Consider the following 23,785-nt stretch of genomic DNA (forward strand, 5'->3'; position numbering starts at 1 on the left):
AGATCTACTTTGTATTTTTGGGTTATTTGTCAAGCCTTTTCCAACACTTTTCTAGAAATTCTAATGTTCATATTCTTTGGGAAGGGAAAGGGATAGCTGATGTTTTTGTCAGATGGTTTTAAAGCTTCCTTAGGATGAGAAGGGTTCTTTGGTAGTGCGCAGTTGAGCAGCAGTAATGAAAATGCATGATGTGTGAATTGGGAAAGTTTTTGCCTCTTCGTTGGTTACAAGTAATCAGCACTGCATATATGAGACCGAAGAGGTAGTACTGATTGTTGTGAAACACGTAGATAATAGAATAAATGAGGGGTTGTTGAGGGTTTTTTTCTTCTTTTCTGCATAGTAATTTCAGGGCTTTGGTAAGGTATTATTTTCTTTTTTTCTTTCTTTCTTTGATTTTCTTTGGAGTCCCTCTGATGACACCACGAATCTGGGAATGAAGAACTTCTCAGAGCTGATTGGAAATGGCATTGCAGAGCTGAAACTTAACTGGAGGAAATATATCTCCTGAAGAAGAAAATATAATGCACTGTAAGGATCTGACTTCTGGTGAAAAATTCAAGCCTAGAGAAAACTTGTCCGCTTTGTTAGGACGAATGGGTTGGACAATTTTCTTCAATTCCAAAGGATATCTGAATGCCATGCTGAGCTTAATCTCTGCAGCATGCTCTGTGCTTCTCATCTCTTCCTGATGCACTGCATGGTAAGGCCTTTTTCCTTCTTTTTAATAATAACCGTATTTCTTCTGTAGTGAGAGGTAAAAATAATAGCAATAATCAAATGAAAATTCAAAAAATGTAGAAAGCTAATAAAAGAATGTTTGTTTGTATGGTTGTTTCCAGGAGCAAGTGTCCTGATTACTGCAGCAGCTTTGTAAGATCATTTCTGTCTTTCTCCCTTGCTTTGTGACAGTGTGTATGTGCGTGTGTGTGTTTGTGCACACCTGTGCTGTCATTTGCACTTGGACTGGAACATCAGTAGCTGTATTATACATATTTCCATGCTAGAGAGGATGTTTAAGAATTTGCTCTGACATTTCTTTCTTTCTTTTCCTCCCTCCATTCCCTTCCTTCTACCTCCTCTTTCTTTCGCTCTGTCTGTCTCTCTGGGGTCATGGTGCTATACCTTCCCTGCACCTCAGTTGTGCACTGACCAATAGAAGGCAAAAGAAATCCTGTATCAACATAAGAATAGTTCTGAATAAATGCTAGTGGACTAAATAAAAGCTACAGAAGGGGTTTGAATGTCTGCAAGATCTGCAGGTACAAAAGATTTACTTTATTTTGTTTCCCATGGGAAACAAATATCAAATGCAGACTTGGATGCTGTGTTTTAGATGCAGTGGGAGGCAGATCCTTTTACACACATCAGAAAGCCAGAAAATGACCACTGTGAATTATGACAATGTTGCCTTTGATGACCCAAGTCATAAAATAAGCAAACCCTGTATGAGATGTTCTCATATCAAGTAATTTTTGTCGTGTATTAGCAGGGTGTTGAGAATTATTGTAAATGGCTTCAGTGGATGTTGCGAGATATTTTTCATTAACAGCTGTAGTAATGTGCTTTTATCTTCCTGAATGAAAGATGCTAGGAGAGTGCAAGGTGATGTTCTCAACTAACTACCCGACTTACCAAAATTTAGGGTCGTTATCAGGAAATTGCCAAGCAGATCAGGAATTATATAGTGAGTGTAGTAAGATGGAAGAACAGGTTAGTTTTCCAGAAAGCCTAGTTTACTTGGATCTGTGTTTCAGAAATCAGGGTAGAATTAGAAGATGAAAAGAGTGGTGATGTGAAATATATATATATTCTTATGCATTCTGATTGATCACGGAGTTTGGAAGAGGGAAAGTTGAATGCCTCTTTGAGGAGCAAACTATCGTTAGGGCCTGCCCCCACTTTGAGGGTAATCCCTCACAAATCCCACTGCTTTTGGAAGGGTTAGAAATGGACCAGAAGCAGGTTTGTGTGGTGGTTGCAACAGGCTGTCCAGCTGGGTATGGAGATGATGGGTTCCTGGCAGCAGGTTTTGACAGAGAGTGGGATGCAAAGAGCCAAAGCAAAAAGGCCAGGCCAGGCCACACCAGGATTCATGAACAAGAATCAGAGCTTAAATGCTATTAAAAAGATGGAATTTTGTAGTAGTTCCCAATACATGTCTCCTTTGTATGATGAAGAACTCCATAAGACAGTTTTTAGAGAAAGAATTCTAATGCAGCTTTTTCAAATCACTGCAGTAGGAGGAAGCCAAGATGATACACTTTGCTGTAGTGTGACAAATTTTCAGTAGGATTCAAAGAAACCAGCCTTAATTTTAGGAGTAAAGATTCAAAATATGCATATATGTGTGTTGAAGCAGATTTTTTGTGTGTTTTACCATCTAAAAATATGTGACTAGTATATGAACCAATAAGGAAAACTGAGGAAGGACAACACAACCCATAAATGTTATCTTCCAGTCTTCACTGTTGAAAGAAGCTCTTACTTGCGGAAGCAGTCCCCTCAGTTTGTACAGATACAAGGACTGTATCGTAAAATCAAGTTTCCCATTGCAAATCTCTCTCACATCAGCAGTTTTATTTCATTCAATGGGACAACTTGTATACAAGTGTCATGCTTTAACCCCAGCAGGCAACTAAGCCCCACACAGCTGCTCACTCACTCCCCTGAAGTGGAATGGGAGAAAGAATAGTAAAAGTGAGAAAATTCATGGGTTGAGATAAAAGCTATTTAATAGGTAAAGCAAAAACCATGCATGCAAGCAAAGCTCTCCTGGTTTCAGCTACAATAGAGTTAATTTTCTTCTTAGTAGCTGGTGCAGTGCTGTGTTTTGGATTTGGTGTGAGAACAAGGAATTCATTCACCACTTCCCATGGGCAGGCAGGTGTTCAGCCATCTCTAAGGAAGCAGGGCTCCGTCGTGTGTAACAGTTACTTGGGATGACAAAATGCCATCGCTTTGAACGTCCTCCCTTCCTTCTTCTGCCAGCTTTATATGCTGAGTATGATGTCATATGGTATGGAATATACCTTTGGTCTGTTGGGGTCAACTGCCCCTGCTGTGTCCCCCTCCCTACTTCTTATGCACTCCCAGCCTGCTCGCCGGTGGGGTGGTGTGAGAAGCAGAAAAGACCTTGACTCTCTGTAAGCACTACTAAGCAGTAAGGAAAACAGTGTTACCAACACTTTTTTCAGCACAAATCTAAAACATAGCCTCGTACAAGCTACTATGAAGAAAATTAACTCTGTCAGAGCCAAAAGCAGCACATTTTCTACCCCATATTCCATACCATTTACATCATGCTCACTATCCAATACAACCTCATTAACCACCACCACCACTTTTCCATCCTTTGATATAATATAATGATATTGTTCCCTTAGTCTACGGACCACCCCTGTAAAATGTCCAGAAATGTCCACAAAATGTCTACTGAGTTCATTTAGTCCATGACTTTGGGCTCCATCTGTTACAGTGGTCACTCAGGACAGGAGAGGTCAAAACCAACAAAATGAGTAAGAACTACTCATGTGAATAAATCATGAGAGGTTTTATAAGACCAGGCTCTTTGACTGTCATGGCAACGGATTTATTAGGCTTCAGGCATAATTTGTATTTCCCTTCTAAACAAAATAATTTTTGCTTTTACCCATGTGAATCCCTTTCCATTGTAATTAGGACAAGAAAAATAGGTTAATTAAATTCTTAAAGATCATGAAACTGTACAGGTACATTATTAGTGAAGAGTTATCATCGTATGCAAAAGTTTACTTTTATTAGTGGTCTCCAAATCTGAGTGAAGTGTATTCCTGTTGGAATCATTCATTGCCTTATCTATTTTTGTGACAGTATTAAAATTGCTACTAGGTATTGTCAATTCTTCCAGCAACTAAAAAAAAAAAATAATCCTTTAAAATATCACTGAACTTACAAAAGTACTCAGTATTATTAGGTTCAAGGATATTTAACAAGCTCTCTGCTGTATTAAATATGTTCATTTTTTAGCTAATACATGTTTAGCTTTTTACTTCATCCAGGAACATATTTATCTTTAGGGTATAGAAGCACAATATGAAGTCATAATTAGAGTACGCTTCCTAGAGAATATAGATATGTATTGAAATAAGAAGCAAAAAATCATCAGGATTTCTTTTCCCTGTGCAATTTTGCGTGCTTATAAATGTCTGTATTATTAGGATATATATTACATAACAAGTAATATTTCCTTCATTGTAATTTGTAAAGAAGGTTCCTTTTCAGAATAATGATCATAGGTTGTTTTTTTTACGCTAGGCTGTGCATTATGGAAGAAAGAAAAATATTAGAAAAAGCAAGCATAGCAACCTTTATAATGTATGTGATACACTAATGCAGCAATAGGTTTGTCTGTTTCTTTTATCCCTATAACAGCAACATATATGTAGTAAGAGGAGTGGATTATTTTCTAAAGAGCATGTGATTCTGAGAGAAGTTTTTGCATGACATAGGATGTTTGCTGCCTTTAGCAGACATTTTTGTCAGTTATTTACTGTGACTTAGAACTTTTTCTTTAGTGACATTTTTAATCATTGAAACATTTGAGCAGTGGCTGTATTTGGCTTTCTCTGTTAATTCTAAAGCAAGTAAAATTAGTAATTTCCTTTGTGTTTAAGATACTATTCAATAAAGGCTTGATGCTGAAAACGCATGTATTTCATTTGAGTCCATTGAACTATCTTTAGAGAAACTATGAGAATTAGAGTTTGAACCATCTGCATTATCAGGGCAGTTATACTGAACGGTAGAAATACTTCGCACACTTGCAGCAACTCTTTCTAGTCAAGAAAAATGTACTTTAATAATCCAACACATAAGCAGTTCCTGTAATCAGAATGGCTGGAGCTGTCTTGATTCAAGACCCAGAAAAAACCTGATTTCTGAAAGGCCCACAGAAAAACCCAGAGCAAAACCAAATGAGTTGTTTAAACACAAATAGCCACAGGAAGAGTATTTATCTGACAAGAAATTTCAGTAAATCAGCATCTGTGTTTTTCATAAACCAGGGTAAAAATATTGAAGAAGCATAATGTTTTTTAAAAATGAAAAGCTCTAAACCCCCATATGTATGGAAATACTGATTCCAAAATGACATATTTCCTTTTAACATTTTTGACAGACTTTCATTTGTTACAAGAAATTATGCAGATACCTGTTTATATGTTTTTCTCAGTGCAAATTTGCAACGCTATTTTTTTTTTTTCTCTTGACAGGGAAATATTTTGTTGTATATACTTTAACTAGATCTGTTATAGCTGTCCCAATATTTACTAGCTCTCACAGGTCAGTTCGTTAACTGAAGCTTTCTGAAGCATTATGCATTGTATAGCCCTGTATTACCGATACCGAACAACAGTTCTTACCAGGTCTATGGTAGATGTAAGCTCTGATTGCAATTCCCTTCTTTAATTTTTCTTGTATCTCCAACAAAAAGCGGGCCTCCATTTTGCTGAGAGTTTTACAGATGCCAGAAGTACTTTCTACTACAGAAACCTTCAGGAGGTCTTCAAAAAGCATGCAAGCAAGGAGTAGAATTAATTGAGTATTAATATCCTTATTAAATAGATAAGGAACTGAGGAACAAAGAAACTGCCCAGAGCTATACTGGCAAGGGAAGAGTTCGGAATTGAACCCAAACATCCTTATTCTCAGTTCATCACTGTCCCTGCAAGGTTGCTCTTCATTTTGTTCATTTTTTTGCTTAATGACTTGCATTTTGATTTTTAAGTTAATACTAGTTGAAGTATCGAATGTGAAAGGGAATTATTGATGCTTACTTCCTTTCCAGTCTGACAGTTGTCCTAAAAATCCTTTCTTCTCTCCCGAACCGTTCTGTTTTAATATAACTATTAATTATTTAATTGCTTTGCTACACAGGGGAGGTATATCCTAGATTAAACAGAAAATTACTAAATAGGAATATCCTAAATATGCCATACAGGTTCTAGGGGATGTACATGTGCATCTGTTTATGCTGTCAGGGTTTAGGGATAGCTGTGGGGCTATGTAATGGTTTTGAGGGCTCTTGGTAAATTAATCAAATTTCAACATAGAAAAAAAAATCCAGGTAAAACATAAAAAACCCTGACGATTTGTTAGCTAGAATTGACACAGCTCACTGTGGATCCAGCACTTGTGCACAAAAAGATGACACAGAGAATATGGTACCTAACAGTGATTCTTATTTACCCCAGTACGCCTCCTCTGTCCAAGGTGATCTTTCAGCTTTTTACCCTCTTTATGAAAAAGGAGAAGGTGATTTGTACAAAAAGTACTTTGCTGCTAGAATTACATCTGAAGGTAGGAAAAAACATCTGCCTTGGGATCTTAATACAAATCCATGGAAAATTTGTACATGTCAAGAAGGAAAAAAGCTTTTTGCAAATGTGCCAGTGTTTTGGAAAGAGTTCCGCAGCAGAATATCCCAGAAGCTTAAGGGGTATCTGCTTCACTCTGGTCTACTTATAGAGCTCCAAGTGTGATGCACCTCTGGATGCTGACAGGTACTGTACTTGCCCAATTACCATATTAATGTAAAAGATTATGAAAGTCTGACTAAACGCAGTACTTCCACTGGAAACCTCATCTTAATTATGTTTCATTTCTGAGAACTGTTAATAAGAGAACTTAAAATGCCCCCTACCGCATGCAACAAGTACACTTTTTTCTGACATGAACTTTCTACTGGCTTGCAATGAAAAGGATTAGAAAGGAATACCTTAGTCAAGATATAATCCATTATAGTGAGCAGTTAAATCACTTGCTTCAGAATACTGCTTTCCAATGCACAGGGCTCAGGACAGCCAGGAGGATCACTTGCACTCTATTTCCATCAGCAATGATGGTGCACAGGGTTGTTCCCAGCCTACCTCCGCTCTCTGTCCTAAACTGGACCTAATGTTATCTTTAAATAACATAAAAGAGGTTCTGAAAGGCTTTTCCAGTTAAGCTGGCAATTTTTCCATGGAATCCTGGATATGAGAATACATAAAAGAGTTTACATTCAAACACATGCTGGTGTTTAAGAACTTGTCATATGGCTTCTAGTTCTTTTTTAAATCAGAGGGACTAAGGGATCGAAATACCTTTTGAGAATCTGAGCATGGGGTGTATATATTATGTATATTTATTATATAAATAATATTTATTTTCTACAACATTAATACATCAGGAAAGTAAATCTAGTGATGATAGGAGGGTAATTATTGAACTTTGACAGGTTAGGTTAGGTGGTTTTTAGTTGGCTGAGAAAAACTGGAGAAGCACTGAAGTCCATTAACATAAATAATTTCATTCATGGTAAGAACCTTAGGGGGAAAAAGAGCCTGGAGAAAAGTTGATGAGCCAAAGAGATCAGTATGATGAAATAAGAGACTGCAAAAAGGGTAAAGGATGTCTTGTACAGCTCTTCATGAGAAAACAGCGTGGAGGAATGCCTGTTCCAGTTTTCAACCAAGCTACACAGAAAAGAGTGGTGTGAATAGAAAACAACGTGGTATTTGTGAATATAAATCATGCTTTAATAGTTTGTTACTTGATTAATGAGGATAATAATGCAATGCATATTCTTAACTTCTGACTTCCAAAAATCTGGGACTTATAGTTTTATGCATGTCTTTAAATATTGAAAAGCTCACTTTATCCTCCATGTGAAACTGATATATTTGATGAGAAAAATTAGGACTTGACTTTGACACATCCCAAAATCTAGCTATACTGTCTATAAAGTCAGATGTTACTGAACTATGTTAAGAGTACCAAAAAATTCCTTTTAAGGAAGGTTGGTCTGGTACTTGAAAACAAAAGCATTTAACTTTTAGGATGAGAAAGCAGAAAGCAAGATTGTTTATTAAGACAGGTGATCTATGTGTTGTTGGAATTTCTTTTTTTACTTTGTGCCTAAACCAAAACCTGATTGAAAGGTTTTTGTTCAGGGATTCTCAGTAAATGTAACTTTTCACTGGATATAGAAGCAGTACAAAATACTTAGCAGTAGAAGGCAAGATTTTGGACAGGCTTTTAAAGCATTCTTGAAAGCAGCTCTTAATGGATGACCGCAATGGCCCTTAGGGTACTATTGTTTCTGTGCTGCTGAACATAGTACTTGTTCTGTATCTGTATTAATCAAAGGTAGAAAACAAAGCTTTCCTGAGAAAGAGTCATCCATTTCACCAATTTCTTGTCTGTTTGTTTTGCGTTCCTGTGTTTCCATTCCATAGTAAATGCTTTACGTTGCATCAAAATGCTCTGGAGCTGGTTGTGTTCTCAAAACACTCCTGTGGAAATGTGTGGCAATCTACGTTGTACCTGATCCTCTGGAGCTGCTCTGAGATATTAACTCAGTATTAAGGGAACAATATCTTTCACATGACTTTACGTAATGCTCAGAATGTTTTGATATGTCATGTCACTGGGAACATCCTGAGTGTGCAATGTGGTGTACCTTGTAATATGGTTTTAATATTGCTAGCACATCAGAGCTGATGGAGGAAGGGTTGGTCTGTTACTTCTGCTCCTAATTTCTGTCCTTCAAATTCTGCATCTGTTCATGTGCTCTCAAATAGAATTGTAAGGGATCACTGGTATCTCTGGGTCTAGTTTTTGTCTCCACCCTGAAAACCATGCAATGGATGTTCAATGCAGAAGGGCTCACAGAGCATCTGCTCCATCCATTTCTGCTCACCACAAAATAATTCCAGTCCTCCTCACTGAATTTTAGTAAGCTAGTAAAAGATCACAAGTCACATCTGCCATGTTTCGCAAAAGACAGTTCAAAAGCATCGCTAAATCCTGATAATTCTTTAGAAAAAGATTTTTAAAAATTAAGTAGACTATGGCTAATGTTACAGAGAGAATCCTACGATAGTTTTGCCTGATCTGTCTCCAAATTTGTGATTTCTCCTTTGGCTTTCAGTAGATTTGTAAGTACATGAAGAAAGCACACCAAATGGGCATCACAGGGATTTTACCATCAGAAACACCAGTGCTCCCTACCTCATGACCTGTTCCTACCCATGGCGCTTCTCTGGGATCTCACATGGAGGTGCAGCATCTCCCTGCAGAAGTCAAGTCACGCATGAGGAGAGAAACAACCTTTCTGAATCCCTGCAGGTTAAGCACAGGAGTCGTACAGTGTGAATATGATGCAAACAGACAGGATCAATAAGCAATTTCCTTCATAAAACAAATGAGACCTTCCTGACATCAGTTCTTCAGGGATAAATCCCAAATATTTTTACCAAGTTACAACACCTGAATTACTGTATATCTTAAGAATCCGGTGGCATGTCCTCCTTGCTCACACATCTCTAGCTGGTGCCTATACAGATGCATCTTCCCTTGACCCTTTTTGTGTCTGTCCCAGTGGATGCACATCACTAACCCCCATGACAGTGTATACGGATACATCTGCCCATTGCATGTGTGTATGAACTGAGCCTCTTGCCTATTCAGTGTGTGTGTGCATGGCCCTTCTGCAAAGAGACACAGCCGTGGGGATCACTCTCTGCCCTGCCTCTCCAGGGACCTGACCTCCCAGTCTCCTGTGGCTTATAGGCAACTCCTCGACCCTCGGTGATACCTCTAAGAACAGACCCCTCAGCTGCATAAATCATATGTGCACTAATGATATTTCCCAGATAATTAAACTAAACAGCCAGCATGGCTGCATAGGTCATGTCCATGTCCCACTTTCTTGGTCTATGAGCTCTGCCGGTATGATCTTGTGGGCTGTACCCATCACAGAGCCTCCCTGCTCCTCAGTGCAAAGCCCAAGCCATATACATAAGACTCAGCTTTCGCCCATGTCTTAGTATATGTTGACTGCTACTGCTTTTAGAAACAGATCCCACTGAAATGAGCTGAGATGCTTTGGGTAGCTGTTTGGGTAAGGAACTTGCAAGCAGATAGGACTTTTCCACTTCAACTGCTTGGTTTACTTTATTCTTTGGGTGTGAAATGCAGTGCTTTGCACACGAACGTGCCTGTGTCCTCTGTGCTGGGATGAGAGCTACCATCCTACTTGGGATTGTCACAGCTGGTGTGAATTGAAGAGGAGCCAGGAAATCAGCACTTAAGAAAGTCCAATTTCCCCACAGACATGAGTGGCTGGCCCAAAGCTGTTATCTGCTTCACACTTCTTTTTCTTCTGTGTGGAGGTATGAAGTCCCATCCCCTTCTCTGTTTTTGTAAGATGTAAAGATGCTGTGTTCTCCTGGAAATAGGTCACAATCCCTGTGTAAGTCAGCTTCCAGATCTGCTTGTCAGGGCTACTGAACCTTGCTTGTGTGTCCCAAGGTGAGGATTAATCTGTTAATGTTTGTAAAAAAGGTACTTAAATGATCTGTATCATGCTGACAGGTCAAGTACTGCATTGCTCACAGGTTGCTCCTCCTGACAGCTTAAGATATATGCCAAAAAATGCCTATGCTTTCAGATGGTGTTTGCTGATGTAGCTTGACTGGCTTAACCCCCTCAGGATTTGGCCCTACTTCTTCTAGCTTGCCGATTGGATGATACAGCACAAATATGCAAGGCTGATTCTTTTTCATGTAACCTAGAATACAATAAATATATTGATTTATGCTTGTGCAGGACCATGAGCTCAAAAGAAACCTCTTGGATCTATTATAGCTCATGTGAAATTCAGGTCCTGAAGGACACATGGAAAATAATGAGGCTGAGCAGACCTCAGTGCTCTGCTTGACTGTGGGCTGCAGTACAGGTTGCTTCTGCAAGCTGTTGGCAGGATTTGACCCTGCTGCACCTGCAGGTGCTCTGAACAGCTGCGAGGCTTAGCATGAGCCCCTCTGAGAATGAGAACTCTACCCAAGTAGAGGGTGTGCTTGAAATCTGGGAGCATTTTTGTCCTGTGCTTATCACATAGATTGCAGCTATTATCAGTTATTGAGATCAGAGCCTGACAGTGGTAGATACTATACAAACAGTAAGAAAACCAGCCTCTTCTAGAGAGTTAAATTCTAAGTGAATGCAACCTCTGTAACTAACTCTGCACATAGACAGAATAAAACGCGGCCAAAAGGTGAGTAATTAGTTTCACTGGTTGCTTTATCAGATACCCGGCCACAGTTATCAGTATTTCGTGTGGATCTTTATGCTGATTTTTGGTATGAATGATTAATATCTTCAACATCCTTAATGCTTTTTGCAATGAAGATCATTTGCCACTGATCTTTGCTGATGTCCTTGTGGGTATATCTATACTTTTCTTTAAATACCTAAGCTAGAAAGCAATGCTGCAGCATGAGGCAGGGGCTGTTCTCGGAACAAGCTGTTACTAAATGGTAGTAGGACAGCCAAAGAAAGGGACTTTCTGTGAATCTTCATTGTCACACAGTCCTCTTCTTTGAGGCTACTGGGGCTGATAACTTACTCTATGGGTCATTTTCAGGGACTAACACAGGGATATGGGGTCAATACATATGCAATTTAGGTGACAAGTTACTATAATTTTTTTTTTTCCCCTGCCACTATTGCCTGTCTAGGTGGAGTTTGCTTTCAGAGCCTAATGCAGTACCTGGTGGAGCCAGCGAGAATTGTGCCACTGATATCTTTTACAGCTGGATCACACCACTGACTGTTTTTATCATCACCGCTGGTACAAGTTGCTGTGGTAAAAAATAGAAACAGACTGTGGCTTTGCACTTGATTTCTTTACTTGAAACTTTCTTTCTTTTCCTGCTTCAGGCTTTTGTCTGCAGAATACTTAGGGCTTCAGTAAATGTTCAGGACATCTCTGTGTCTCTGAACGATGCCATTGCACGCAGACCTCCACTGGTATTAGCAGAGTTACTCTGCAACTGGATATCTCTGAGGTTTAGCACACGTCTTGTTTAGTTTCGCTCAAAAAGCCTTTTTGTCAGCCACAAAACTCCATGAAAATGATTGACAATGAAAGGAACTGATTTCTTCATCCTCCTCACAAAATCACTGCATATCTCCATTTAGGGTGTTTATTTACAGTTATAGTAAACAACCTGTATAAATGTACCCAGCTGGCACGATCTAGCTGGATTAAGCAACAGGCAGAGGAAAGATGTAGATCATGGGCTTCGGGGTGCATCTAAGGATATAGCAGGACTATGGCTGTGGTTTTAAGTAGCTGCTCCTCATGGCGCGCATGGGGGATGCAGACGCTTGTACTTTCTAGGAGACTTCTGCTCCCATCTGGCTATGCTGGAGCTACCTCAGGCACAGATAGGTATGCAGCAGTCCTGTAACTGCAGCAGAGGTACAGCTGACGTCAGTTATAAATGGCTGCAAGTTGGAATGGGAGGAATTTATAAGCCATGTTTGGGAGGTTTTAAATGTCTTGTTTATTTGCTGTTAAAAAAAAAAAAGCTTAAAAGTATAACAAAATAATGAAGACCAAACATCTGTAAATCTTCCTTTGATGAGATGCCTAGTAATATTCAAGTGTTTACAGTTTTGACAGAAAAATGACACAGAAAAAAACCCAAAATTAGCATTTACAAGAAGTCAGGAATGAGAAAACAGAAGGAAGGCAACAGAGACTTGTGCTAACAGAGGGATTATGGCTCTTGAGAGAGGGCAACGTGCCATCTATGAAGAGCAGTCATTTTTGCAAATCCCTGTTTTGCTGGTTAGCAATTGCCACCTAGCAACAGCAAGGGAGAGGCAGCCCATACAGTGCTTTGACAAGGTGGAAATCATGTACTTTAATGAAATGTTTGGTAGCTCTGCACAGCATCCTTCTGGCAGCACGCACCTGGGGAGAGAGTGCTAATGAGCAGGGAGGATGGAGACACAGTTTCTCAGAGCCAGGACTGCTCATGCTGACCAACTTCCCAACTCAAAGGGCGTCCCCATGCTCACAGATGTGCCCCCAGGACCTAGAGGCCCTAACTCCCCAGTCCCCACCTGGTGTTCTGGCCACTCAGCCATCCTTCCTGTGACAGGCAGCAGCGTACAGCAAAAGCGTTACTGCAAGTGCAGTGTGGAAGGGCTTGTCCTTAGCTGGTTGTGAGGTGTATGGAGGGTGGCACAGTCATCAGGCTGGTAGAGCATGGTGTACATGCAGGTATCTATGAGACAGCTACTCTGTCCTTAATTATTTGCAAATACCTGCACGTGGTGAAATGCTGTGCATTTGTAGGTCGTGCACATTTTCTTCTCAGTAATGTTTATTTTAGCCCAAGGGAGAGTGCAGAGAGCGTAGCTGTGACCAAAATGGATGACTTCATCAGAGGAGGGAAGTCACTCAGCCTCACTGACAGATTTTTATGAAGGGTTTCTCAAGGCCAGCCTGCAGCAGCGCATCACTACAGATATGCTTTTGACATGTGTAGTCCAAGAAGCAGCAGTATTCAAAGTAAAACACTGCCAGTGGGTTTCCATAAAAAGCCTGAATCTTGGATTATTTGGGGGGGCTTGAATGTAACTATGAGTTGTACAACCCTAAGCTTTCTCTTGGTAGAACTCCATCAGCCTACATTCATCTTCCTTTCACCCCCCCCTGCCCCGAGCACAGTGAGCCAGCAGCAATGCTGCTTTACTCCACAGGCTACCTGCAACCACCCCTTGCCAGTGAGCAGCTCCTGCTTTGGCCTGGTCCCTCCAAGCAAGCTCCAGTGAAGAAAGGGCTGGAAAAGGAAGAAGGAATTGGAAGCAGCTGGAAGAAAGGGTCATAAGCTTGGCGGACAGACTCAGGAGTCCTCTAAATGTTTTCTTTCAGAAAAGCCAAAAAATGCTCCTGGCCAAACCTTATCTTCCTGAAAATTTGACATTATTAATTATTTGAGAATTAATTTCTTCTCCATGAAATAGATTATTCTTTTGTACAAATTACTGGAGTCTCTCTTACTAACCCATGCAGAATAGATTGTCCAGTTTTCCTCTAGCTGCTGCCATAGGTCCTAGTCTCATTATAGGCATGAAATGTAGGCAAGTGTAATTATGATGCAGGCAGATTTATGTGTCCCCAGACAGGTTTTCAAATAACAAAAAGAACATAAATATTGGATGTATGAAAAGAAAATGGTCATTATTAAAATCAATCCACAAGCTTGTACTGTGAAAAAGCTTTCTTCTTCAACACAGCTGTCCACCCCACTGAGATTTTAAATTGGAGTTTGTCTAGTGTAACTCTCACTTTCTATTTAAAAAGCAAAGTCAGAAGCATTAAAATTTTGTCTTGGGTTTTTAAAATACAGGCAAGCTAATATAATTGCTTTACTAATGTAGTTATGAGCTTTTAGGCTCTCCAGTTTTTGGCAAAGAAAGGTTACGTCTTTTGATTCATGGAATGAGACGTTTCCCTGTATAAATTTGCTATACACTTTCTCTTCAGAAAAAAAACTTCATCTCTTCCTCTCCTCTGGACCATTTGGCATGGCTCTTTGGTTTGTAACTGCTCGTGCTTCACTTGAGAGCTGGCTGTATTTCAGTCACCAGCCACTGTGCAGAGTTTCTATGTGAATTATTGGAATCTGCTTGGCATCTGGAGATCTAAGGAATTGAAAAGTGTGGTTCAAATGTCAGACTGCAACTTGAAAGGCTTCCGGAAAGGCAGGGCCAGGTCTGTGGTCTGACTGAGGCAAATACCCATGCCAAGCTCAGCAGAAGTTGCTGGATGACAAAAGGATGTCCCCTGTTGGACCCGCGGCATGTGTAACATGGCTTCCAGCTTCAGTGTAAAAAAAAAAAAAAAAAGAGTGGCTTAGAGGATTAGAGGATTACAGAAAGTCTCAACCCTGTGAGGAGAACAAGGGTTGGATATTTCACCTGTGTCAGTGACGTTTGGGAGAAGCTAAGGACTGATAGGATAAGCAAAATAGGACTTATTTGAGTTCTTAAGTTAAGCAGGCTTGTGTGAATACAATTAGCCAGCGAGGAAGTCTTTGGAGCAAAACTACTTCAAAGAGAAATCTTTGGATGGTTGCTTCTGTATCAATTAAATGATGTTAATGATCAGTTAACATCAGTTAAATGATGTTTTCTGACGTGTTTTTATTTTCATTCATCATCGGCATTGATTAACATTGAATTGACAAGACAGTGTTATTATTAATGCTATATTCATCATCTTCTTTAGCAAAATAGTAAGTTTAATAGCAAAAAAAAAAAAAAAAGAAAGGAATCTGCACATTTTGGTTTTTTTGTGCCCCTACTTGTAGTCTCTAGAGCCATAGATCAATTGCTAGTGTTTAGTGGCCTCCTGCCCAAGAGTGTAGGGCCTGTGGGTGGATCGTTTTCTATGGCTGGCACTTGTACAGTACATAATTTAAGATGACACTGACCCTTGCAGCCTTATGGGAATAATATTTTCAGCAGGATGAATTGTTCTTGAATGTTTTTTTCAATGTACTGTTACATGCCCAAACATTTTTTTGATCATCTTGAGCATATGTCCTACATTTCCTCTCTGCTCTTTTTGTTGCATGGTTTTGACTGTAGCCAACAGCAAAGGTCAAAAGACATTTTACTGTTTCTATTTCTATGTTTCTCTTAAGCTGAATTAAATTGTTGGTGCTGCAAAGTGACTTGTTAAAAAGCTTACTCTGCAGCACTTTAACCAGTATAAATTGAAGCTGAGCTGCATCAGTTTAAACTAGATGGTCCAGACAGACAATGTGGTCCAAAGAAGAAGGTACTGATCTGGAAACTGAGAAAAATAGTTCAGTTCTCTGGAGCTTCAATGGGCAGCCTCATGAATTTAGATAAAGTTTTTAATCTTGATCTGCCTCAGGTTTTCTGGGTGGGTGGTAGAGTGACACCATATTTTAAAGCACTTTCCACATTCAGTTTTTCAGTCACACAGCCTTATTCCTTTCACGTCTAATATTAATCAGTACAACTGCCAGTTTAATTTACATTACAGATAGGTTCTGAAATCATAATATCTAGGAATGCGATGGTACCATTGAATAGGTTAATTATGTTTACCAGTGTCTGTGAGTATTCACTTGAAGGTATCATTTCTTAGTCCAGATTTGAACCAGCACTGAGTTTTGCCCACCAATTAGCCTTCCATTTTTTTCCTACATAGTAAAGCAAATCCAGAAGTTTTCTTAGAGTATGAATGATTACTGTCAGAATTTTCAGGTTAACCTGAACCAATATTTAATTCAGTCTCTTAAATTAGCCCTCAAATGGCCTTTGAAAAAGTTTGGCCCAAGTGTCTTTTTTCTTTTTTTCTTTTGTTTTAATCCCGGATACATGACACATGCAGGATCTTAAATTATTTTCTGTCTACTAGAATTTCCTTAAATGTTGTGAACTGGCAACACCTGAATATCTGTTATGATATAGTGTTTATTTCCCAGTTTTGATTCATGAGGAAACTCCTTTCTCTCACCAGAGCCTGAAGAACATTGTCCCACTGCAGGGCTGCTGTCTTCTGGGTTTTCTATGGTCCATGACCACAAGCTATTTTTTTACTGGTATGCTCATTTCTCCCAGTCACCTCACCCCAGCACTCATTGATTCTGCCTTACAGCATAAAAGGGGAAGAAATGGTTAAACTTCTCCCTAAAGGACGGTTTTGCTTTCAAAACACAAGCAGAGCCAAATGGATACTTTACAAATGTGAGCAAAGTATCTTAATGGAGAAAGCATCAGTCCTATACGAATGGTGTGACAGCTGCTAGAATAGAAAACAGGTCTGTGTGAACATTCAGAATATCTTGGGAAACAATTCATAACAGATGAACACTTTGTTTTGAAAATTAAGTTGAAAGAAACGTTACCAACCTACTGTTTTTAGACATACTGATATTAATTTGCTTATCACACCAGTTCAGTGGGACTCAGTGCTCTCCCTGTGTGTTGTAAGGACTCCGAGAGTTACACACAATAATTTCCAGTGACCAATTTTGCATAATTAAGATACTATGAATATTTTTTTTATTATTAGCAGCCCCTTTATTGCAAGCAATATTTTTAAAGAATCTATTATATGTTAAAAAAAAACAGGTTTAAATTTGGCGCTCTGTTCTGGAGGCATACATTCAGATTAGCTTTCCTTTTAAGACTCATTTTGCTCAAAGTTTTATGAATGAAATTTGGCTGATGGCCAATGAAAAAAGATGTAGGAAAATATATATTCTTCTTCCTAAAACCTTAAGAAAAATTACTGATATGCTACTGAACACTCTTAATATAAGAAAGAAGTGAAATATTTTCACTTTTGTGGCTAGGTTCTTGGTCTTATTCATACTTTATATGGGCATTGTTTTAAATTACTGGCACTACATTAGAGTATGTCAAGATGCATCATATAAACAGATACAATTTACCATGACCTTGAGGCAACATGTTGTGTACATTGCATTACATTAGCTATCAAAATATGTTCCTTATATAGTACAGTACCCGCTGCAGACAAAGAAAGAACATGGGCTGTTAGGTATACTGTACAGGGTTGGAAGACATAGCAAATATTCTCTCCAGATCTATAGCAACATCATTTGTATCTTTTTAAAAAAGATAGGAGCAAGCTATAAAACAAAAAATGAATCCAAATGGTTTTGCTCCGTATGCAAGGTGACATCCTTTGCTGAACAATGGAAACATGTAAATGTCAGGAAGCATGTCACTGTGAGGGTGACTGAGCACTGGAACAGGTTGCATGGAGGGGTTGTGAAGTCTCCATGCTTGGAGATGTTGAAAAGCTGTCTGGACATGGCTCTGGGCAACTGGCTATCAGTGAACTTGCTTGAGCAGGGAGGTTGGACCAGGTGAGTTCCAGAGGTTGCCCCAAGCTCAATCATTCTGCAACTGTGATATCCACAAGTCCCAACAGCAGGCGCTTGTTATAACAACATGCCAGTGCACGGGGATTAGGAAATCCAGGTCTTCCCATCCTCCTCTCTTCACTGCCCATCCTGATGAGTTGCCAGAGCATTTGGTGAGTGAATTGTGACCTTTTCACTCCAAATCCCACTCCTCTGCTGTGCCACAGAGCTCTACCCCAAGCCCTGAAGAGACGTATCACCTCGCTCTCCTGTTTTCCCAAACGCGTTACCCCCCGCACAACCAACTTGTTTCCCCAGGAGTGTGGAACCTGCACAAGTAGAGCTGCCACCTCTCCCCCACGCCATGCTTGCTCTGAGTGCAAGCCAGAGGGGCAGCTGCTCCCGTGGATTGAGGGCCTGGCTCTCCTGGCTGTGCCAGGTTTGTGCAAATCGACCTTCAGCAACTCGCTTCAACCTTCTCTTCTTCCCCCCTGCCCCCCTTCCCGTACTTCGTACTGTTGTAATTTTGTAAGCTGCTTGGGATAGGCATCGTTCTTGCTATCTGTGTCTGGTTTCTAGCCCAGGCGTCAGCAGGGGTTGCCGCATGCTGCTGCAATATAAATGACTAATGATGATGATAAAAGGTGTGGGAGTTGGTTGCCTGGAGTGTTATCCTACTTTGATAACTTTGTTTTAGAAACTAGCTTCTTCCTCAAATTATCTGTTATTTTATCTTATTAGACCTCATATTTTAAAAGTGGCAAGGGATTTTTGGCTGCCTCCGTTTTGGAGTGCTCATCCCAGGACTTTGAAAGAGGCTTTGAAATTATCAGAGTTTGGATAGCGTTGCTGTGACCGTGCCAGTAGCCTTCAGCATGAGTTGCAGGTTATTGGCACCTTTAAGAGTCAGCTGCAACTGTGTCCTAAAAAAGGCATCCAATAGGGAAGTGGTCTATTTTAAAATTTGGGCTCATATAGGTAACAATTACACACAAAACAGTATGTGAAAAGAACATTATCAAGGTTGCACAGCTCAGCACTTGAAGCTAAGAAATGCTGCAAGTAAAATTGTCTCTACTCCATTAATTTGCCACCTTGCACAGGTGCATCAGTCACAGACTATTTTTGCCCAGGATCCGAGTCTCACTTGGTGCACATAATAGATGATACAGTTTGTGAGTTCAGTTCCTGATTTTCTTTTCACTTTTCAATGCACAGCTCAGACTCTGCTGTGAAGGCAAAATTATTTCCTGCTGGGACATTCCAGGGTGTTCCACTGTGCAGGTCCTTGCCACATGCAAACACTGACTAATTTCCATGTACAGCACCTTAATAGCAATTCTGGGTATCATTACTCCATAGTACAGCTGGTCGCCTAAGGCAAAAAAGAAGTAAGATTACAAGTATCTGTAATTGTGGGTGCCCGATGTAATTTTCTGGGGGGATGTGATGGCACATACTGCAGTTCCCATTGGCTTCCACGACAATAGCTAGTACTCGCCACCTTCAGGTATTCAAGGCAGGCTCCCAGAAACCCAGGACAGGGGAGCAACTTTGAAAAGTGTGGCGTGAATGAGTTGTCCTGTTCCTCAGGGTAACATCTCATGTCTGTAGACAAAAGACTGCTGCTCTTCTCAGACTCTCCTGCCTCCTTTTAAATGCTGGGGGGATGGGGGTGGGGAGGGGTGGGGAATAAAATTGAAGCATCCTACAAGGAAAAACTTTTTTCTCTCCTCTTCTATGGCAAGTGCAAGTGCACTGCGTTCAGACTGAAGCTGGGATTTAGTGAATAGAATAGTGCTTAGCTAAAGCCTACCTGACAACACATGAACAGAAGCAGGCTGAATTTATCCTGTATTACCTTTAATTATAGCATGCTTGGCTGGTCTTTTCAAATTAATTAAAAAAAACAACAAAGAATTTATTTTTTAATAGCAAACTGTAAGCCTTTTGCTATTCAAATTTTCATATTAACAACTGTCAATGACATTTCAACCTATTGAAATGCTGCAAGAGAGTAATTAAACAGGAAAAAATTACAAGAGAGGTAATTTCTTTTTCAAAACTCATCATCTAAAAAGAAACATATTTTATGCTGCACAAGACCTTCTTCTGCACTTGTATCAGCTACAATAAAATTGAGAATGCAGTCCTTGCTTCATAAGTGAAGATACTTGAGTGTTTCCCTGAAAAGGTTGCCAGTATTTTATATGGGTAAACCAATAATTGGATTCTAAGCATCATTCCTATCAACAGCAGAACTGGGTGATTTCTCCAGTCCACGACCAGGGAAATATTTTCCTTGAGACAAACGGCTGGCATGTATCATTTCAGACCAAATAATTATAACTTTTAAAGTTATAAAAAAACCTGAGCACAACTTTCCTAAATCAGAAAGTGTCAGTTGGCTAGAATTATTTGCAGTGTCCCTTCATGTAGCTGTAGTTGATAATTAAGTTTGGAATATAGATAATTAATTTTGGAATATAGATATAGAATTAAAACTGGAGATTTTAAACTTCCTAGATTGTTGTTGTACCCACAAATTAACAGCTTTTTTCTAGAGAAGCTCTGGTGTTATGTCCCTCAGGTTTCTGGATGCTCTACTGGTGCATGTTTGTTTTATAAGGAGAGGTTACATCTGAAGTAAAGGTAGTTTGATCCATTCCAGGCCAAATCATCTTCTGGCCATGGCTGAATTTAGAGATATTATATAGCAAAAAAATTAATACAAATTTCTGCCAGTTTCCCATCTCTTAATATTTCTTATATCTTGTGAAGCAGCTGAGTTTCCATTCCAGCACACAGTGGTTGAGGACAGATCTTTAAAATGCTTATGACAGAGGTTTTTTGCTTCCTGGCAGATAAGAGACCTGTCTTTCTCTAAGACGTGGGTATTGTATTTTTTCCCTTTACGGGGCTTCAGTGTATTTTTGCTTCTAAAAGAGAATCCTGGAGATGCCCTTGAAATAGAAAATGAGGTGCTGAGATCTGAAATAATGGAAAGAGATACTTCAACATCTCATTCTTTCACCTAGCTATTTCAGCTCATACTATTTTTATCTGGTCAAAAATGTAAATTTTAAGGCTTTTAATAGTTGGGTGTTGTTTGGTGGTGGTTGGTTTGTTTTTTTTTTTAATCTGGATATGCCAGCATCTGGGTGTGTTCACTGTAGAGTTTTTTTGTTGTTCTGCTTTCTTAAGCTCAGGAAAGATGGGCAAAGTACTAACAGAGAGAACTCTGACTTCAAGCTTCAAATTTTATTTTATCCTAATTTCTGGAGTGTGAGAAGGAGAGATGTTACCTTTCTTTTTCTTTTTCTTTTTCTTTTTTTTTAATTCTCTTTCTCTTTTTCTCTTTTTCTTTTTTCTCTTTTTCTTTTTTCTCTTTTTCTTCTCTTTTTCCTTCTCTTTTCTTCAAATGAAAAGTGTCTGTTCTAACAACCTTGGTATCTATAAATTATGAAACCTTTGGAGAGCAAGGTCAATACATCTTCAATGCACGGGCTGCACACTAATACCAGAAGCCCAGAAAGGTTTTGTCCTTTGTTGCTTCAAACCCTCTTTGGATAACTAGACAAGGAAGAGAGAGAGGCAAGAAAAATAACCAAAAGCACAGAATGGCTTCTGTTCGAGGAAACAACTAGACAGACCAGGATTTTTCAGTCTTGAAAAAAGATGACTACAGGGCTATGGTAAGAAAATTCCAGCATTCTAGGTGGCCTGCAGAATAAAAGCTGATTTCTCACAGTTTCCCAAATTACAATAAGGAATGAAGTAACAGGTTCAAATAACAAGTGGATCCTTTTACAGATGTCCTTTAATTTTCTTTTGAGCTCATTGCTACAGGACACTGTATAGGGGAAAAATAAGTGCAAGCAGCAATTAGACAAATTTAGAGAAAACAAATCTATAGAGAGGCATGAAACCCAAAGATGCTTACTCTGGTGGAGGAAGTCCTTGAGCTGCAGATTTCTGGATCCTAGTTAGCTACAGTGGGGTAAGCGTTGCTGCAGTCACGCTGTGCACCTTTGGCATCAGCTAACAACAAGGAGACATCTGGTCAGCAGGACTGTCATCTGGCTCCGTTTGGCTACTTTTATGCCCACTAACACCGCAGCCTGTTTGGCCTTTACTGGACGTTTTATAAGGCAGTTCTGGGAAACCACTGTGGCTAGCTCTTTCTGTCCCATCGCCGCTGATGGGAAAGGGACAGCAGTGAGACACAGACCTGTCTGGGGTTGATGTTTGGCTTCTCTTCTCCTTCTCCATTGCAGCTGCTGATTCTGGGACAGGAATCCCTTAGGCTCTGCAGGACAGGGCTCAGCAGAAACTATACAAAGACGGAGCCCAGATCTGTCCTCTGTCACTGTGTCTGCAATATGCAACTTTTATCTTTCAGCACTAGCCATTTATTGCAGCAGAGCATTAAATTGTCTGAAAATGGAGCGCAGACAGTCAGAATTTTTTTGAGAGCCAGTGCATTTGCAGACATTGCAGAGGGATTTATGCAGCCAAAATAACCATAGACCCTGTTATCCCTCCTCTCTTCTTGCTGATAAAGGGTATCAGGGGCTAACCTCAGGAAGAGTGGGAGGGAGGAAATACTCTCTTGACTCAAAAGGTCTGAAAAGAAATACTGTGTATTTAAAAGGAGGAAAATGGCAAGTGTGTGCTGCAGTACCAACTGAGAGTTGCTTCTGAGTATCAGTACCAGGCAACCAACCACAGTACTGTGTATCAGGAAAATGGACTGTGAACACAAAGTAAACCAGTCTAGACCATGCAGAATTCTACTGAAATTTCACCTCTGTTTAGGCCCAGCCAGAAAATTAATCATTTCTGGATTTGCAAAGTTTGGAAATCTTGCAGCTGTGTTTTAAATGAACTACTCATTTTGATCAATAACAATTCGTTCTTCATAGTGCATCTCATATCAAAGAGGAGAGGGCTGTGTGTTAAAGGCTGACTTATTCTCATTTCATTCAGGTTTATTTCTTTCACAAAGTAGGACTTGTGAAGCCTTAGGTATCCTGGTATGTGAGACCTTGCTATAAGCGGAGGAGCCAAAGGCTCTTAGTGAATCTGTGGATAACACTGTCTGCAGGAGGCAGGCAAAAAGAGAGTCTGTAGTAATAGCCTGGTATTTAAGGATCATTATTCTGCTATAGATCATAGCTTTGTATTGAAGATAAGGATACTTGTATTCAAAATATTTGGTCTTATAACAGAGCTTAGGTATCCTGAGCATTTCAGGGCTGTGGATGGTCCCAGAGACATAAATGATGAGAAGAAAGGTAAAATTGTAAACCTGGCTGCAAGTCCTTTGCCTCCTCTAAGTTCTGAATTGCCTGGGGAACAAAACCAGCTGTCTGAATAAACTGGATCAGAGCCATGGTGGGGAGCAGAATGAGCCCTGTAATGCATTACTTATTTGAATTCTGCCCTCTCAGAATAACCTCTTTGCTGCTGAGTGCTTCCCTTTATTCTAGAGGAGATTTCACATTGCTGAACCTTTGGAAATATCCTGGCTGCAGCGCTATAAATAGCATGTATTTCCCACTGACTAAAACCAGCCAGCAGAGCAGCAGCCTGACGTGGGTTTATTTTCCTGCTTGAGGACTACATAAGTGCTTGTGTCCTCTCTCTGCTGAGACATCTCTTTTCTTTGGGCGCTGGTCTCTGCTCACTGCTGAGGAGTGTTATTGAACCTGGCTCACATTCCTGCTCTTTCTGGTCTTTTTTCTCTAATGAAAGACCTCTCCCTTGGCACCTTTCCCTGTCTCCCTCTCTCATTTTTCTTATGGCCGTTCTTTGCTTTTCTCATGTATTCTGATTTCTACCGTACATTAGTTGCTGCTCATTCCATTTCAATTAATCTGCTATTCACACGTACTGCACATTGCCTGTGCAAGCTGCTATGTCTGAATGAGCTTTTAGTGAAGTTTCTTATGGCCTCAGAGCTTCTTTTGGCCTTATCTTGCATTTACATGGTGCTTTTCAGTTCCCTGAAATCCAACGCTAAAAATAAA

The 23,785-nt window shown here is 39.8% G+C and overlaps 1 protein-coding gene across 3 annotated transcripts in view; it reads left to right on the forward strand.

Moving 5' to 3' along the window:
- TUNAR (TCL1 upstream neural differentiation-associated RNA) overlaps positions 1-23,785 on the forward strand; it is a 161,877-nt gene that overhangs the window by 131,656 nt on the left and 6,436 nt on the right. For all 3 annotated transcript variants that reach the window (XM_056347811.1, XM_056347812.1, XM_056347813.1), the window contains one exon: positions 409-703. In XM_056347811.1, coding sequence (XP_056203786.1) covers positions 665-703 — 39 coding nt within the window. In that variant the 5' untranslated portion in view covers positions 409-664. The remainder of the gene's footprint in view (positions 1-408; positions 704-23,785) is intronic.

This window comes from Falco biarmicus, chromosome 7 (genome assembly GCF_023638135.1).
Source record: "Falco biarmicus isolate bFalBia1 chromosome 7, bFalBia1.pri, whole genome shotgun sequence".
NCBI lineage: Eukaryota > Metazoa > Chordata > Aves > Falconiformes > Falconidae > Falco > Falco biarmicus.